At 39.0% G+C, this 12,836-nt stretch overlaps 1 protein-coding gene across 1 annotated transcript in view; it reads left to right on the top strand.

The window, feature by feature from the left end:
- Nucleotides 1-3,371: 3,371 nt before the first annotated feature.
- The window catches only part of cnksr2a (connector enhancer of kinase suppressor of Ras 2a), a 58,299-nt gene continuing 48,834 nt past the window's right edge, over nt 3,372-12,836 (top strand). The window contains exon 1 of the mRNA XM_058629998.1: nt 3,372-3,873. Within this exon, the coding sequence (XP_058485981.1) occupies nt 3,810-3,873 (64 nt within the window). The 5' untranslated portion in view covers nt 3,372-3,809. The remainder of the gene's footprint in view (nt 3,874-12,836) is intronic.

Genomic DNA, 12,836 nt, shown 5'->3' with positions numbered 1-12,836 from the left:
GAATTGTATATGAGAAAATATGTCATTGATATTTCAACGAAATTATATTTAAATACTTTATTTCACCAAATATCAATTATTCACTCACCGTATGCGACTCTAATGTACTCACATGTAGTGGTAAAAAGCACTCCAGTGAACACATCAGCAATTAGTGAACGCATCGCAGTAGTGCACTTGAGTCTGAGATCCTGTTCAAATACACTTTAGTTCACATGTTTTAATAAGTGAACACTTCATATCAAAACATGTTGTCTTTGACTGATGTGAAGATTGTTTTTGTGGTGTTTGTTTAACGTTAGCATGTCCTAGTCTCTTATTAGGATACTTAAAGCAAAAAGGAATGTTAAAAAAAGCCAAAACACTTCAAAGTGCACCACACACTCCATTAAAAGTGTTCGACGGTTAAACAAAGAGCTATATAGATTACTTCATAGTTAGCCACTTAGATGGCTAGCTGGATAGTTAGCCAGATCATCAGACAATAGATAGCTTGATAGATGGCTTCAGTTAAGTGAAACCATATACTCCATTACAAGCGTGGGACTGTGTAACAAAGAGAACCGGTTAGCTCACTACCTAGTTAGCTAGAAGCTAGCTTCATAGTTAGCCAGATAGACAGCTAGCTAGCTATATAGTAAGCTCGATAGTCAACTATATGGCTTAAGTTAAGTAAAACCAAAGAGAACAGGTTAGCTCGCTACCTAGTTAGCTTGATAGTTAAATTGTTAGCTAGCTAGCTAGTAAGCTAAATAGGTAGCCAGATCCCGTTGTTCCCAAAAATGGGAAATTCTTCCAGATGGTAACAGGACTTAAGAATATACAAAACAATAAACACAAAAATATTCAGTATTGTTTTGTTCACTTATAGGGAGCTCAAAGTATTACAATCACAATGTACGTTTGATGCAATCAACATTCAAAATATAAAAAATGTAATTTAAATGAATTATGTAAAACTCATTTATATGATCAAGAACAAAAGAGAGGCTGTTACTGTGAACTGTGAATGAAAAGCGACTATAATCATTCATCGTTTTGAGTAATTGATAAGTGAACAAATGGTTTTTAGCTTTAATTAATTGTGTATTAAGATTTTGCTGTGACCACTCGGATAATTGAGATGGAGTAAAATGTACAACATTCTCTCTCACATTGTTTGAAATACATTCCATATGTAGCCCACTGTGCTTCAGCTCATTTTAAATATAAAATGAAATAATGCAGATTACTCTGAAGCACCTTAAGTCCCAGCTGTAATTTGTGCAGGTTCTGATCACGACGTTGTCTCTTGATAATTGATGAGGAAACGTGTTACATCTTGGAGAGAATGCTTGACTTGCTCTGCATCAAAGAGAGTGTTTTGCTTCGATTTTCTGTCATGATCCGCACGACTGGAGCTCTTCAGTCCGTCGACATTTGCCACTTTTTCTTCCCTGCGCACACCTGCTGATGTTGTCTGTCTTTTCAGAGCCTGATCGTTAGTTTCTGGCCTCCTGTTTATTCATATTGGCGAGACCTCACCACGTATAAACATCTGCCCAAGAAACATGTTTTTTGACATTTTGGACTAGGGCTATTCATTTGTGTTCATTTTGCGGGTCCAGTGTGTAAGAATTAGTGACATCTAATGGTGAGACTGCAGATTACAACAAATATGATGGCCTTTATAGACCAAAACGGATGTCGTCAACAAATAAAACTTAAGTTTCAAAACACAAAACGCATTGCTCTGGTTAGTTTGTCAGTTTGTGTTGCCGTAGAAACAAAGCCCTTGCCCTTTATACAGTACATATGATGAAAGCTTAATCTATGTCTGTGAAAACCAAATAATTTTAAATTTAAGATGACGGTAGCAGATTGAAATTCTGCCACTGAACCCTTTTAACAGGTAAAAGCAGTTAAAGCAGTAATTTTTCATGTCAAACAGTTTTCTTTTTTGTAGTTCTTAAATTTCATAAATGCAACAAAATATAATTCGCTTGAAATTGAAGTTATAGTTATAGTTTTGCGGCTCCAGATTAAATTTACTTAGGAGACAAAAATTAATCTAAACTGTTCATGAAAATAAAAATAAACATAGTGGATTTTTTTTTTTCGAAGCTGCAGTGGAAAATTGGTTATAAATTGATGCTTCTTCTTTGAGCCTAACATATGCAAGTAGTTATTTTATGTTTGACATTTACTTCCCAAACCCGTTTGTCTCCATGACAACAGCAACATTGAGGCAAAAACTCCACAAAATATGTTTTATACTGTTCAAATTGCACAAGCAAAATCTGGTGTTCTTTTTGTTTTTCCTTCATTTTAAATTGTTAAATGATATTGAAAGTTTTTCTTAGTCACAGGACATTTTTGGTCCTTTTATGGTTAAAATAAGTTAAAGCCCACATAGACCGGAAGCTCCAATTAACGCTGCGTTTGTGTGTGTATCTGCGTCATTACCTTGTTTATGAAACCCTACAGTTTCAGAACAAACAGTTTAGCCACTGCTGAGAAAATAGGGTTTTATTGTTTTCCTGGGCTCTGCGAAGCGGATTGGCACTTCCTTAATCTGATGTCTTCATCAGAAATCCTCACCACTCCTCTCACCACTGTAGCGCCTCCTGGTGCGGGCACTAGTCCGGGCACATCCGGTTGCGTAGCTGGCCTACCAATTATGTCACTTCCAGGTACCTGGCCAATCACAGGACAGTGGGAAAGCTCTCGTTGGCTGGCCAATCACAACACAGTCCATATTCTGGGGGTGTGGTTTTGGTCTGAAACAGCGCGGCTGATGAGAGCGTCAGTGAGGAGATATTTTGATCGGCTCGTTTGCAGCAATTAGGAGGTTTTTAACCGTGAAAACAAGTTAATATATGTAAGTAGACCTCCATAACTAACATATATGTGTGATACAAGCATTCGATGTCACCTTTAAGGTTATGATACTGGGCCAGATACTGATGCTGGCAGGCCAATTTCTGGCCCACGGGCCACCTATTGCTAACCACTGCTGTATTGTGGAGCAGGTGTGTGAGTGTGTGTTCCCTCACACATATCAGAAAGTGTTGGTGCCACATGTTTTCATGTCCCCAGAAGTTGAATTCCATTCATAATTCAAAATTTCTAAAAAACCTTTTGAAGTTTCGAGAACAACAACAACAACAGTAGCATCCATTCATCACAGTGACAGTCACACATGTATCTGTTTCACATCATCCTTTCATATTTGCCTGATTTCTATCTCCTCCACACACACACACACACACACACTGTCACTGTGCACTGTGCGTGGAGCCACCCACAGAGCGCGTGCACGGTTTAATCAAATCCAGATAGAGAGGGAGAGAGAGAGAGAGAGAGAGAGATGCAGTCCGGTGTGACTTATCTACAGTGTCCTACACTCACTGCTGCTGTCGGTAACGGACACGGCTGCGCACACACCTACACACACTCCTCACACACGCGCTCTCTCTCTCTCACACACACATACACTCCTCTACAGGAAGGAAGGAGGGAGAGAGAGAGAGAGAGAGAGGCGACACATGTCAGAGCGGATCGAGCTGGGGAATGTACCGGATTCCGTTGCTGTCCCGCACTGAGCGCTACGCTGCGCTGCGTTAACGCCACGCGTCACAGGACTGAGCCTGGCGCGGCACCAGAACCGGACCGGGATAGTGTCATAAGATAAAAAAAAAAAAAAAAAATCCCCAAAAAAAATCACCTGGCTGCAGAGGGAGGAGGAGGAGGGAGGGAGGGAGGAGGTGTGAGTGTGTGTGTGTGTTCGCCGCTTGCGCGCAACGGAGAGTCGGCGCAAAGTTTCCTCGATGGCGCTGGTGATGGAGCCGGTGAGCAAATGGAGCACGAGCCAGGTGGTGGACTGGATGAAAGGTATGGACGCACGCGCGCACACACATGCACACACACACCTGAGTGAACGTGACATTAATGAGGAGACAGAGGTTGAGATGGTGGAGATGCTGCGTAGGCGCGCGCGCGTGTGTGTGTGTGGGCTCGCATCATCATCATCGTCCAAGCACCTGATGATCAGTGGGTGATGATGTAATGTGTGAGTGACAAAAGAAACAGCAGCCAAACTTCACTGCTGTTCAGTGCAGGGCCATACAGAGAAGTGGGGTTTGTGGTGGTGGTGGGGGCCACGAGGGGTTGGGGGCGTGGTTTGGTAGACGTTTCTTTTTTCAAACAAATGCCAGAAAATGTTCAAAAAGTGTAAATGATGATGATGTTTTTGTCCACAAACCAAACATGATTCAGTTTGCTTTTTTTGTTCTCTAGAGCAAAGAAACAAGAAAATATTCACATTTAAGAAGCTGAAAAAAATCAGAGAACTTAGAAATGGTTGTTGATTAATTTAGTAATCGATTAATAATTGTTGCAGGCCTATAATCGCGTTGGGGTTTCATAATCTTATCGGGAAAATATGATGTCACAGTCGTACCTTTTGTCTTGTGTTTGCATTTGCTGTTGTTTGCTTAATGATAACTTTTCTTTCCTATCCTGTCTCGCTTTCTGTGATTGTATGTATGCATTGTAACGTACATTTAATGTACTTAAAATGTCACAGCAAAACAAGATAACATATACATTTATGTATAGATATTTTATTTTTTTTTTACGATGTGCCATGAAGGCATTAAAAGTGGATCTAAGACCAAACTATACCCTCAGTGTCCTCTGCTGGACAACACAGTTACTACTAATGCTGTGTATTTTGAACTATATGTACTGTGTATATATACTGTGTATATTTATATGCGCCATACTTTACTCTATTTCCCTTTAAATGGGACCATGATTTACCACAGAAGAAGACCCTAAAAACTAGCAAGGAAAATCTTCATTGACATTATAAATCAGCTGCGAAGTAGTAGAAATATAATTTCCTTCATTGACGTCCAATCAAACACAGTAGTGATGGGAACAACAATTGTTTTCACTAAAAAGAGTCGTTCACCAAATTTCTTCAGTTCATCCTGACTCACTGAGTCACTGAACTGAGCGATTCACTCCCCCCTGTTTAAATAAGAGATTTTTAGAAAAGTCCTTGATAAATGTCAGAGTTTAACACGCACTTTCTGGAATGTCAGGTCTTTTATAAGTGATTTAAAGTTTGGCATTGAAGATTTTTCAAACCAAAAAACAACAACAACAAAAAGAAGAAAAAACCCGATTGTGATAGTTAAAGAAGAGAAAAATACATGGGATAGAAGAATAGTATAAATAAGCATTTTTCTGTTGCATAGTTTTCGCAGCTTTAGCTTGGTATTTATTGTTTATTAGCTTGTTACAGTTTGTTTTTGTTTTGCTTTGTGTCCCTAACATGATCGTATACTAATATCTCCAGACTTTCCCTTGTGAAAACACATGCCAAATAGACCTGTCGCACAGGAAAGAGCAGCACATTCAGGAGATTTATCATCTGGACTCATTTAGTTTGAATTAACAGCCCTAGTTTCTGCTGCCACGTCGATACTGCGACTTCCATTTAACAATTAATATACTCTATGTCCAGTTGGCAGAAATGGCAGCTTTGTGAAGGTCACCAAGGAGCGTCTGTCCACACACACACACACAGAGGCTGTAATTCTTGCCTTTGTTAGCGGTGCATAATAAAGGTGCTAAAACACCTAAAACTTTGGGCGTTGTCTTAAAAAACTTTCATTCTCCCCAAAGCTAAACAGCGTTTGTAAAAAAGAAAAGAAAAGGTCTTTATTTCTTGGGAAATGGAGGCAGTGGTCACAGCTTGGATTTACAGCAGCCGATAAAAAGACTCACATTTTAGCTTAAAAAGTAAAAATGTAAAAACTAACCCTTTATGTGTCAAAGATTCAGCGAGTATTGAGGCTCATTCGAATTTTGATGGAAACACTTTGGCACACTGAGTTCTCACATCAGCTGTCACTCGCTCCTCACACACGTCAGGGTCTGTAATTCTGTTTTTTTCCTCTTTATTACGGTCATCTGTCGTCGCTTTCACACTTGGCTGTTGATGTGACCTTTTAAAGTCTTTCCCTTTTTTTGGACCCGACTTGTCCACAAAGACTTGTCCTCAGAGACTGTCCCCAGTTTTATTCCTGCTTGACATGAGTGTCTACAGTATAATGATACATTTTATTTGCCATATTTTTATGTCATATTAAAGATATAGCATATTGTTTTGGGGTTATTTTTGTGAATCATATGGAAAAAGACCCAAAATGAGGTATGAGGTTAAGAATCGTGCAAATGGTGGACCGCAAAATTCAAAATGGCCGACTTCCTGTTGCGTTGAGACCGTGGTTTTGTTCGGGCTGTTTTAAGTTCCCACCAAGTTTTGTGAAATTTCACGTTGTGTATTTACCTGGCTGCACAAGTTTCTATTCATAGAGAAAAACCTGAAGAATCTGCCGTTTTGTCGATTTTGTCAGTGCCATAGTTGAAGTTTTGCACAATTGGAAGATCCTGATGGACAGACGATCTTATGTGTCCATCACACTGGTGTCCACTCGTATATGCTGTGCTTTATTATTATGTATTTCCTTCTAAATCTACTCAAGAAGAGCTGAAACGAGTGATTGAGTCCAGTAACTCCTCATGAACTCCATTTTCACGTAGACTTCCATTTAAACAGACCAGTGTTGTCGCCCCCTGGTGGCTGTTCAGTATATTCTTACTCAGCCGGCACGTCCACCTGTTATACAAAGTTGTTTTTTAAATGTTGACTTTTTAGGTTACGCAGTGGTTAAGTGGTTAGCATTGTTGCCTCACTGCAAGAAGGTCACAGTTCGAAACCCGGTTCGACTGAGGGCCTTTTTGTGTGGAGTTTCGATGTTCGAGGGTTTTTCGGCTGCCTTTTGCCCTTTTGTGTGGTGCTGAGATTGCTGCTCTCTGTGACCTTCATGTGAATGACAATGAATGAATCAATGAATGAGTGAAATTTGACTGTTTGACCTTTTGACAGCGCCCCTCAGAGTCGGTGATAAACGAGTGCCAAGATGCATCATCGCTCTACTGTATGATTCGTCCTCTCGTCCATCAAACAGCCACATGTTAAATTCAGATAATGTAAAATAATGTGAGCATTCATTTATATTCACCACGTCAACGATTCTGTGTGCTTTGATAAACGATGACAAATAGTTGTTTACATGGATTTGTGGGTCATTTACTCAGACCCCAAATGCTGGATTGGTTATTTGTTGGTCATGTGCATATGCCATGTGTTTATATGTGCTTTTGTGTGTGTGTGTGTGTAGTGTGTGGGTGGATGGTGAGTTGTGCATCTCAGACCGTCTGTGCCGAACAGCTGACAGACACACACACATGCCCGCTCTGAACAGAAGGCATCGCCCGGGCCCTCGGACAATTGCACGCACGCACACAGACAGACACAGACTCATGGCGTGCCTGAGTGTGGTATTGGGTTCACTCTGGGTCTCAGGGGTGTGTCAGTGGCGACAGAGAGGGAAACATGATATACTGTATTTTGATACTGTGTGTGTGTGTGTGTGTATCATAACATATACAGATGACATACACCGCAGATGTGCAGGGGCCACAAGGTCTGACCATTGTTGACATGGCGACCGTGTCAGACTGGCACGACTGAGGCTCCAACAATAAGGGAGTGGCTTCACTTCAATAGTAACATGAGACGTTACTGTACATGGGAGTGGTGGGAATTCTTCTGTTCACACTGGTAACACAGGCAAAATGTTATCATATACTGTATATATCAATATGTATATCATATATGTGTATGTATATATGTATACAGTGTATATATATATATATTTTTTATATATAGATATAGATATTACGGTAAATGTAATGATAATGTTTGGTATTTCACCACTACTATAATTGAAAAACAAACAGTCACAGATAGTGTATTGACATTATTAATATACTCCAACCCCCAACCAGGGGTTTTCAAATTCGTGGCCCCCCAATCTTTCTGAGTTCTTTCTGTGTGTTTTTTGATTTACAGACACATTTTTTTCCTGCATAAGTAGGTTTTCATTGCCTGTCCCTTTAAGGAGACGGAGTTGAGTGATGAATTATGGGACATTGAGTATGCGAAAGCTGTCGCTTAAGTGTTAGCTGTGTGCCTCAGGTTAGTTGTCCATTTAAATCAAAGTGAAATGCCTGGTTATTGTTAGCACTTATTAGCTTAGCTGCTGGAGTAGCATAGTTTGGTGCTACATCAGCTTAGCTTAGCTTTTTTAGCTGTTTTTGACACTTGAAAAGTAAAAATATAAAATTATGACAGGCTATCTCATAAATAATGACTTATGACTATCTCATAATTATGACTTACTCATGACTATCTCTTAATTATGACCCTAACCCTAACCCTTACTATATCACAACTATGACTTTCTTTTGAACAACTATCTCAAAATTATGACTTACTATTTCATAATTTTGATTTAAGATCTCATAATTATGAGTTAATGACTCATAATTATAACTTATTTCTTACTTTTCCAATGGCACAAACAGGCTTCCATAGATGTCATTCAGTGCTTTCTTTCATCAGTGAATGTAATCAGGGCAAACAATGGAGGCACTTCCTGTAATCCACTTGAGTTTCACATGAACATACAGTAAACACACTTTTATTCACACATTCATTCATTCATTCATTCATTCAATAGAAATAATAACAATGTGTCACATTTGTTTTTTAAAAATATAATGTCATCAATTATGTTGACTAATTGCAGCGGCCTTACTTACAGGAGAGTCGTGCCTCTCTGTGTGTGTCAGGACATTTATATGTTGTAGCTGTCATTTTTATTTTATTTCTTTTTTTTCTAAAACCATCTATTCATGCCATATTGAGCTATGAACTACCTGCACACTCAAGGAGTTTGGTAGAGTCTTCCCTAATGGAGACAGATCTATGCAATTTTCCTGGTGACATTTATTTCAGCAGCTTGGAACACGCACGTCACCCCGAAACAGACAATGCCAACATTTGGAGCTGTAGCGTAACAATACTGTGTCTTTGTGTCGACTATCCATCATTGTCTGACACCCAACGTTTTTGCTTTTTAAGCATGATGAAGCCATCTGCTGCATATTTTAAAGCCTTGTGTAAAAGAAGTAGAGACAGTCCTCCTTTCACCCCTCCATTTACAAACAACGATGGTGGCCTTTGCGTGCCAGAAAGTACACGCTTCTTAGTTCTTTTTTTTGCTAAACCCAATGGATAAATGGTATAAACTGTTGGCTCACTGTTAATAAATTAATGAAACATTACTGTAAATGGGTATCAATTAATGGTTGAAACTAATGTAAAAGTAATTAAAAAAGTATTAGCTTTTAGCTAAAAGGTAATCAATAGTTTATTTTAAGCTAAAAACATTAAGTATTCGATTAATCAAACTGAATTTATCAACTATTTTGAGTTTTTTTTAAAGAATTAAAACACGTTTTCTGTTTTTTTTTCAACATCTATAATGTTAATATTTTGACGAGTTTAAGATTATAGATATTACTGCCAATAAACCATCCTTAATTTGACCAATTATTGCTTTAAAACCCATTTTACAGATTAATTTTTATCTCTTGATTTATAACTTAATTTAGTGCATATTATCATAGAAATTAGCCCACGTTTTCTCCCAGATTATGTTTTTCTTGTTTCATTTTGATGCAAACATTACATTACATTACATTACATTACATGTCATTTAGCAGACGCTTAGCAAACATTAGCACTAGTTCACAAGAGGACGTTTGATGAAACATAACCACATTCATAAACAGGACATGGTTTCCTTATTTCCATGTCATTTCAGAAAAAATATGTCCCTCCTCATTTGTAATTGAGAATTTAGCAAATTAGTTGTGTGGGAACATGATTTTCAGGAGATGATTGAACTGGAAGAGAGGGGAAAATAAAAAACAATAGAGAGGGTAGTATTTTCGTCCCAGACCACAAAAGTCAGGGCTCAAACTGGCAACCTTCTGCCTTCTCCTCATAAAACACACGTCTAATTGCTGTCAGGCCTCCAACATCCGGCATTAACAAATCCCAGGGACACGGCGAAAGCTCGCCTGACTTTTTATTGTCACCGCGGCTTCAGATTGTTTGGAACAGATGACACATAACGCGACGGAGAGGGCCAGATCTTTTATAGGACGCTCTAAACATCTCAGAAGTCGCCACAGAATTTATTAGATTTGTGTGTTTGTGAGTGAGTGAGTGAGAGTGAGTGTTTGTGGGAGTTTGGATTGCCCGCTGTTATGAAAAGTGTGCCTCTGTGGGAGTAAAATGCATGAGTCAGCAATGAATCACAGCTTTTTTTCTGAACCAGTCGAACACATGAACCCTCTCACATGTTCACATCAACTGTAAAGCTATACAGTCATATTCTGTTTTAATGGCAAAAATGTGCATTTTCACGTATTTATCGGCTGAATTAACGAATGAATTGGACATGTGGGGTACAACAACTAGAAATAATAACTAACATTAACAGTCAAAAAACCAAAACACAAATTGAGTTACTGTAACACCTCAGCAAGTGTTGGGAATGTTTGAATACAAGTCTTTGCTTTACCCAGTGGATGAAATGGCACAAAACTAATTCATACAATAATGAAAATATTACTGTAAAGTCGTATCAATAAATGGTTGAAACTAATCCTAAGAATTTCGCCCAAAAGAATTGTCAAAACTAATACATTTGTGACGAACATAAAACTACATAAAATAAATCAATATATTGTTCAAACTATTAGATGAAGGTAAGGATTGATACATGGTTGAAACAAATCAAAAGTAATCAATAAACTATTTGATTTAAGTCATTAATTAATGTGCCTACCAAGAAGGAACTGTAACCCTTACTAACCCTATGCTAAGTAGGGATCGTTAACAGTTTAAACTTTTAACTTTTTAATTATTTGAAAGTGTCACTGTAGATAAATGTAGTTGGCCTAATTGTAAAACGGTTGAAACTTACATAAAAGTAATTGGTAAATCCAAAAAAAAAGGTCAAAACTAGTAAATTGGTGTCCAATGAATGCCTGAAACAACATAAAAGAAGTAAATCAGAGGGTTAACGTGCATAAAAAGTCTTGCCAGAACCCATTTAATTCCCCGAAATGTGGTGGGACGATGTTATAGCCCAAGACGAACAAAGAAGTCCGTCAGAACCATGGCCTCAACGCAACAGGAAGTCTGCCATTTTGAATTTTTGCGTTTCATTTTGGTGATTTGTGCCCCACGTAAAATGAGCAAATCTACCATTCGCCACAAAACAGGAAGTTCCCTATAACTTATGCCATACAGTGACCAATCGGCACTAAACTTCATACATGACCCAACAGGAGGTTGGACATTTTGAATTTAGCCGCCAATTGGCCACCACCCAGGAATCCACCATTGTTTGGTGCTGGGTGTTAGCACCACCAGCCAATCCTTTGATGAACGGAGTAGTCGAGGGGTAACATAGGCCTTTAGGAGAAATAGGTGGGAGAAGAACCATGAAACACTTTGTAGGCTAGCATCAGTGATTTGAATTTGATGCGGGTGGCCATGTGTAGGGTAGTCAGTCAAGCTCAATGAACAGAGGGGTGACATTTGCCATTTAAGGCTGATTGAAGACCAGGCGCGCCACCGCGTTGTGGACCATCTGTAGTGGTTTCACAGTACAGGTCGGGAGGCCTGTTAGCAGGGTGTTGCAGTAGTCAAGGCAGGAGACGACCAAAGCCTGTAATAGTACCCTGAGTTAGGTGCAGTCTGATTGACATACCCTGGTATATACAGTAGATACACAGTACAGTATTTCTGGATTTTACCACCAGAAGAAGCTCACGTACCACTGGTGGTACATGCACTACAGTTTGAGAACCATGGTAATAGAGGATGATGTCATTGTCATGTCTGATTTTATTATTTTTTTTATCAGGGCTTTTAAGGTGAAGAAGGCTGGAAACCACTGACTGCAGTCGTTGACTAAATCTTTTATGTCCGCCATCATTCTACTGTGTGTGTGTGTTTGTGTGTGTGTCGCTCATGTCACTTGTGATTTGACTCCTCAGTCTTCAGGCCTTTCAGAGCATTAACGCTCTCCCTCTCTCTCTCTGTCTGTCTCTCTCTGTCTCAGTGATAAGCGACGCTGATAATCAGTGAACTTTAGCAGCTCAGTGCACGTCTCTCTCTCTCTCTCTCTCCCTCCCTCCCTCGTCCTCCTCCTCTGCTTCCCTCTGCAGTAGTAACACTTCACCGTGTGAGAGCCAACATTGTTTTAATCAGCTTCATCCGTCTATTAGAAAAAACTCTGCTGCTATTATTATTGTTATGATGAGAAGCCGCTTGTAAAAGTGTCTCGAGCTGAAAATAACACGAGCACATTTTTGGCCACGTTTAGCTTCAAACAACGTTTGAAAATGTCTAACTTTTTCCACATTTACACCAATAGTTGTTAACATTATGTATTAAATAGATTAATATTAAATGTTACACTTAATGTTAAATATTTAATCTTATGTCTAAATGTCTAAGATCTATCTGTCATGGGTCAGTAACCATAATAACCTGATATGAAGTGGCGGGTAGGGATGTCCCGATACAACTTTTTCACTTCCGATACGATACTGATATTGCAGCCTTGAGTATTGGCCAATACCAATATTGATCCGATACGATATCAGCACGAATCATGCATACTTTAATAACTTATTTTGTAGTGTGGAATGTTAGAATAGGCTTGATCAAGTGATATTACTTAAACAGATAACAACAGTCAGCAACAGTAGGTATGAGGAAAAACTGACCCATTTATTATTAACCAATGGGTTACATCAATTTTAACCTTCAACATAAGAATATTGGA

The sequence above is a fragment of the Solea solea genome, chromosome 1 (assembly GCF_958295425.1).
Source record: "Solea solea chromosome 1, fSolSol10.1, whole genome shotgun sequence".
NCBI classification, from domain to species: Eukaryota; Metazoa; Chordata; class Actinopteri; order Pleuronectiformes; family Soleidae; genus Solea; species Solea solea.
The sequence above is the reverse complement of the archived record's forward strand: the minus strand, read 5'-3'. Positions and strand labels throughout refer to the sequence as shown.